Source organism: Adiantum capillus-veneris, chromosome 8 (assembly GCF_014529385.1).
Source record: "Adiantum capillus-veneris isolate H3 chromosome 8, ASM1452938v2, whole genome shotgun sequence".
Taxonomy (NCBI): Eukaryota; Viridiplantae; Streptophyta; class Polypodiopsida; order Polypodiales; family Pteridaceae; genus Adiantum; species Adiantum capillus-veneris.
In genome coordinates, this window is record NC_140938.1 from 158,518,904 (window position 1) to 158,525,552 (window position 6,649).

At 43.5% G+C, this 6,649-nt stretch overlaps 1 protein-coding gene across 1 annotated transcript; it reads right to left on the bottom strand.

The window, feature by feature from the left end:
• Positions 1-1,039: 1,039 nt before the first annotated feature.
• On the bottom strand, positions 1,040-3,358 carry LOC147453247 (uncharacterized). The gene is made up of 2 exons (XM_086519360.1): positions 2,458-3,358; positions 1,040-2,325 (listed from the first exon to the last, which is right to left on the bottom strand). Exons 1-2 carry the CDS (start codon positions 3,356-3,358, stop codon positions 1,040-1,042), a joined length of 2,187 nt encoding a protein of 728 aa, XP_086375486.1.
• Between the last annotated feature and the right edge of the window lie 3,291 nt (positions 3,359-6,649).

A 6,649-nucleotide genomic window follows, 5' to 3' on the forward strand; every position in this document is an offset into this window, starting at 1 on the left:
GAAACAGTGACTTTGCCTTGCAGATTCAAATCCAGATGCTCTACAACATGGACATAACAAACTTCAACTCAATAGCTTCCAAGGACGGAATCTACATCAGGAAGGGGGGCATGTTAACCCTCACGGATCACGGACACCCTATTACCTACGACGGACATTGTAACCTACAGCGGACATTGTATTATTTATTTGGTAGAGTCAGGTACCGGGCTTGTCGGTCCAATAGGAAAAGGGTAAGAGTGATCGCCGATGAGAGACGCACTCTAACTGGAACATTCAAGGGATTAGTTGGCTAAGCATGGGCGCCCAAGTGTGAATGGGGCGAGCTCATATAAAAGTCAACTAAACCTAAAATTCACTCATTCTCTCATTTGTGCAATAGAAGAGTGCTCTTGCTCCATCTCCATCTCCATCTTCTTCTTCTTCACCTCCTTGTGTGTGTGTGCATGTGAGAGAGAGAGAGTGTGTGTGTGTGTGTGGGCGATCGAGCATTACGAAGGCACGGCGGTGTCGAAGCGGTTGAGCGTGGCGAAGCGGCGGCTCCTTCTTCTTCGCGGCGAGGAATCCTCCACGAAGCAAGCGTAGAGCGGTGAGTGACACACCATCGCCTTCTTTGAGCTTACTAGTTTAGGCTTGTTGTGTGCTTGGAGCCATTTGTGGCTCGCACACGGTGTATCGGCAAGCTCCTTGCATTGACACGTGCGACATACGCCCACACATATGATCAATGAAGCCATTCGCAACAGCTCAGCAAGCTGGCTATTTACTTTAATATTGCATGTCGAGTCAGAAGTTATATCAATAGGGATCTTGAATCTAGAGTGTGCGGTCCTTCCATTGTCAGAATTTGTGCTGCAATACCAGATGATGTGCATGCCAAAGAAACATTGCTCTCTCCGCGTATGCGAGAGGGCAAGGCATTCTAAAGAAAGGTCTTTCCTCTTCCACCTGGCCTATCCAAGAAGAACACAGTCCCACTATTCATGCCAATGGCTTCTAAAACTCGATTGTAAGCTTCCCTTTGTCCAGCATTCAAAGATTATTCAATTTGAGCAGACATGCCTCTTTGTTCCTCCACATTATACATTAACTCTTCACCAAGCACTCCATGATCACTCATTACTTGCAATGTGTGATCCACTTGGGGCATTCCAGAGTAATCTGAGAGCCTCTTTCCATACTGTTGAAGCATTGTCTCTAAGTTCGACAATGCTTGGTTTTGTGCCATGCGTTCATAGATACGCTCATTGGTTGTGCAAGTCCTCATTTGATATACATGGTCCTCAGAGAGCTCCTTATAGAAGTGATTCCATAATGCATCAAGACATATTGGCCCACAAAAAACCAAAATGATTACAAATAGTAGCCGTAATTGTTTTCCTGTTTGTTGAAATGAAGCTTCTTCTAAACAGAGAAACCATTCATCATCAACTTGCAATAATCCCCATGCATTGCATGCTTCTTTAAATGTTTCATATACTCGTCCATTGAAGGTCCGAATATCCTCAAAAGGCCTACATCCTTTGCACTTGTTGAGTAACATGCACAAATAGTATAACTCTCCGACAGAGGGAACTATGTTGTACATTCTTCCAATCACGTCTCCTTTCTGTCTTGGAGTCCATGTTCTGCTTGTTGACTTCCAAACCCACTTTGTTGGGAAGTCTATGTACAACAAATCATTGGCCTCTGGATATCTTTGATTTGCAACAAACCACTCAGTGAGTGTAGTCTTTTTGTTGGCATCTCTCTCCACCACGCTCTGTACAGTCGCTCTGTCATTAAAGAAGACTTGATTTTGATGAGGTAAATGAACATGGAGGTGTTGTATGTCAGGTTTCTCTTGATGCAAGTCCAACCCAAATATCTTCCAGATAGCCTCAGATGATGATACATATCGTGCATTAAGATAGTTTGTAACTTCATCTAAAATCCATGCAGTGTCTTGTAGAGCAATAGTCGCCCTGTCATGTCGCTTATACACATACTTGTAGAGATATTTCACAGCGGATATAGTGGAGCAAACCTCCACATTGATATATGCATTGTACCTTACTGACAAAAATGGATTGTATGGAACAATCCATTTATTATTCATTTGCACATTCTTATAAACAATGTGATTTCCATCATCCCTCCTCATGTATGTTGAGTATCCTTCCCTATCAACAATAGTCGATCCATTGAAACCTCGAGGGTATTTAAACCTACACTTTCCCTCTACCATACATGGAGCATTTCTATTCAAGTTTCCACAGGGACCATGTACATTACACCGACTGATAATATCATACAATTGTGGAAACATCACCTTATTAGGAAGCTCTGCACACACCATCATATCATAATGGTATGTTTCTGTTGGTTTGTGTTCAGGAGAAAGTATCAATAGAATGTGGGCATGAGGAAGGCCTCTCTTTTGGAACTCAATCACAAAAATGTGTCCAATGACCTTACCAAAAATCTCTCCCTTAATCAGTAAGCCCATCAAATCCTTGAACTTATGGTAGAAAACACGTGTAGTAAGGTCACGACAATCGTTGGACATTTGTCCAGGAAATAACGCATCCTCTATCTCCTTCCAACCAAGATTGCATGTGAATATTATGAAGAGATCACGCTTCCCTCGTTTGCGTACAATTGCCATGGCATCCTGATAAAGTTGGTGCATATAGCATGGACTACCAACATATGATGAAGGCAATACCACCCTCCTACCAACATTAGCACCCAATAACTGTTTTCTGCCATCCCTTGTTCCATCTCTTGCTCCGATCATGTCAGCCAAACCTTGATACACCTCACTGTGTAGATCACTCTTATGATTGCGAACCCATAGAAGCCTCAACTCCTCCATACAACAGTATGCATCAACAATATACTGTTGCAGTAGCCTACCTCCACGTAGAAGACATTGTATTATGTCATCCCTGATTTGCAATCTATACTTGTAGAAATCCATTGTAGAAATATACCTTGTATTCCCTCCCCCTTGCTCTCTGTTTTCCCGTGGCCTATCTAATGCCTGTATGTAGGGATTCCAACCTTCTTCACCACTTGGAAATAGCAACACATATAAGAGAGGCATGTACAACCTGTGGCAATTTGAGATTCTTCTTAGACCACCACCAGAAAGATTCAACACAATATCTAGATGGCCAATGTTGCTCTCATCGCCTTGACCACGCATAATTGCAGCAACTTCCGCCCCTGTTGGAGCAAGGTACCGGCAGCCATTAGTACGTTTCTTAGTGATGACCATCCTTATGTCAAGAATATTGGAAGTTTGAGCCATTGATGCAAACTGCCTAAAAGCTTGAACGTACGAATTTACAATGTCGTGCAGCTTTGCTCCCATGCTAAAAAAGATGCAAGGAAAATGCACATCAAGTTTGTTTGAAGCTTACAGGATTAATGCACAGTGATTAGGGCCTGGTAACATGCCAAGTTCAATGCTGAATGTATGTCAAATGCGGCTGAAAGAGCCAAAACATGCCTTAATGATGCTAAAAAGTTTTATTCTTGAAGTGGGAACGGATGGGATATTGTGACCTAGAACTGCAGTGCTTGATGTGCTCTATCGGCTTGTCTTTACGGCTAGTCGATTGGAGCTACCGTGTAGAAGTTAAGGTAGTTTCAAGTTTAAGTCGATTGCAGATCCATACCGGATTGGGCAACTGCAGCTGACAAGACAGAGATAAAATGAAAGCATGGGCCTGGAGTGTGCACTTTGTGGAGAGCACTAGTCCTTTCAGATCAGCAAAAATCGGAGTTTCGGTTGCCAAGTTATTGGCTGTTTAAGATTCACCGGGGGTCGGTTCCGTACCAGTCTGGTCGGGTTGTATGGAGTTCCATTTGGAAAATTTTGAGCTTCAGTCAGGTTTTGGGAACTGGAATCGTGTTCAGAATTTCATCTCTTGCACTGCACTGTTAACTGGTGCTTCAATTGAATTGTATTTTGTGACCAGCTAATGAAGATACGACTGATGTGCTTTGCAATGCCTTGGATGATAAATATGCTAAGTGGAATTAGCAATGCCTTGCTAGATTATGCATGCTAAAAGTGGTGCCATTACGAAAGCACTTGATGAGCTCATAGTCCTAAATGACATCTTATGGACCTTATCGATTGTGGGATATGCTAATGATTAGACAGTGGCTACTCGAGAAAGATGTTGTGCTTGACAATGCTTTGCCAATATGTATGCCAAATGTGACTATGGCCGCCAATGAAGAAGCCTAGCAAAGCCTTGGCCGGTATGCATGCCAAATGAGAAGCCTTCTACTAGCCAAATGTGATGCCTTCTACTTGTAGGCATTGCACGGCCGTTATGTATACCAAATGTGGTGCCCTTACTAAGGAACAAGGGCCTTTTTAATAACCTAATTGGCTGCCCGCCCAAGCAGGGGATTGGTTGCCCGTCCAAGCAAAAAGGCCGCCCACTAACAAAGCCCGACCGCCCAAAGCCAATTTAATGGCAACCCAAAATAAAGAGGGTGTGAACAAAAGAAAACATGAGGCCATAGCCTGTTGGCGAAGCGCAGGTAGCGCAAGGGAGAGGAAGAGCTCATCGCGCGCTGGGTGCGACTCTGATGCCGACGACCTAGTGACGGGATCTGCTCAGTTCGCCTGCGCACGCCATTTGGTGGCAATCCCGGCGAATTTCGAGCTGATCGACTTCGGCAGTGCCACGTCAGCAAGAGGAGGTTTTTTTTAGGCCTCCCTACCAACGACGGCGCCGTCGTTGCTAAGGGAGGATGCATGCTATTAATAGTGGGTCTTTTTTTGCATGCGAGAAGTGGAAAAGAAAATGAAGAAGAGGAACGAAGGGAAGAAGGGAGCTTAAGCTTGGGAAGCAACAGGGAAGCTCTCTCTCTCTCTCTCAGCTTGGAGAAGGTGCTCGCTCTCTGTCTCGCGAGCTTAGACAAGGAGCTCTCTCTCTTTCATTCTCGAGCTAAAGAGAAGCAAAGGCAACAAAGAGAAGGGGCGAGTTGTTCGAAGAGAGGAGGAGAACGGGAGAAGGTCAAGCAGGGATTTTCTCTTTCTCTCTCTCTCTCCACAGATCTCGGGAAGACAAGAGGGGGAAGCCATCGAGCTTGGAGCAGAAGGTAGAAAGGGCGAAAGAAGCTTGGAGAAAGCACGATTCTCTTTCGGCTTAGGCAAGGAGAGATCAACAAAGGCTGGTAAGCAGTCATAGGAGATGAAATAAGCTTCGGCATAGACAGTGATTGAAGACAATCAAACAGATGGAATCGACACAATGGGATTTTGTTCATCGACAGGCAACCTAATTTTATTTTTCTCTTTTTATTGAATCTCGGAGCCGTTAACGGCCCGGAGTATTCTGTAAGGGAAATTTAAGCTCCTAAATTGTCATTAGTATCAATTAACGGTGTCGTTAATGACACTTCTTCATAATTGTGCATCAATTTCATCGGTGTTACCGGTTTATGAGCAAGTTTTGTGCGTCGATAGCATTACCAAGTGATTAAAAGCTGTTGTATTGTGTGGTGCGGCAAATTTTTGCTCTCAATGTCCTAACCTGGCTCAAGTTTCGAACACATATCCCCCAACAACGGGATGCATCATTGATTGCAAGATTTCAAAAACATTTGGCATGTGTTTAGAAACATGTTGCATCCTATTTTCTAACTCATTCTCAGTGTCAAAAAAATACAACTGAGCAAAGCGAGGGATTTGATTTGGCTGTTCTTCAGGCATCAATGGACGAATTCTATGATAGATAGATCCATGCACTTTGAAGTTATAGATTCCTTTTATTTGACAGAGAGATTCATCTATATGAGCTCCTAAAAAAGCAAATGCCAACACACTATTGTATGCTCTAATATGTTTCAGGAATTTCTTGCTTCTAGTATTTCCTCCGTGCATTAATTCTCTTAATTCTACAGGAGGTTCACATAATGGTGGCAAAGAAACACTCCCTGAGTTGCAACAACTTTTCCCCACAAATGTGCGAATGGTCTTCGCTTCTATCTTCCAAGCAAAAGCACCACAAAGGGAACATGAAAAATCCAAGCTACCTATGTTGTGAAGTATAGACTTTTTGTGAAAAAGTGACAACATAGAGATATTCATCAACGGTGTGTTTTCAGGATATATGTAGGTGATGGATAGGCAATGCCTTTCGACTTTGGAGTAATCTCCCTCTCTAGAGACAACTATGGGCTCCCCATGAACATCTCCATTATTGGCTTCCAAATTGCTTCTCACTTCAATCTCCTCTCAATTTTGCAAAAGCATTGGATCAATATCTACATCCATTCCAACCCTTCCCTGAGAGAATTCATTGCATTGATCCACATTTATCAAATGATGGCAATCTTCCAAGCGAGCTACATTAATCCCCCCTAGAGAGCGTCGAATTCTCTCTCTTGCTGCTGACGAAGAAAATTTGGAATGGCGGCCTCTACACCAAAACAAACTCCATTGCGCCACAAGGGAAATGAGATGAGGGCACCACCTAGTCTTGGAAGCGTGGACTAGGACCGCTACACAAAGAGAGAGAGAGAGAGAGAGAGAGAGAGAGAGAGAGAGAGAGAGAGAGAGAGATCACTATGAATGAAGCATTAACCGTAATGTGTGTACAAGGAATGGATGACTTCAAACACTCCCAACACAAATAGC

Coding starts and splice junctions, on each gene's coding strand:
- LOC147453247 (XM_086519360.1), bottom strand. CDS start 3,358: ATGGGAGCAAAGCTGCACGACATTGTAAATTCGTACGTTCAAGCTTTT. Junction 2,326..2,457: donor GATTAAGGGAGAGATTTTTG/GTAAGGTCATTG, acceptor TGGTGTGTGCAG/AGCTTCCTAATAAGGTGATG.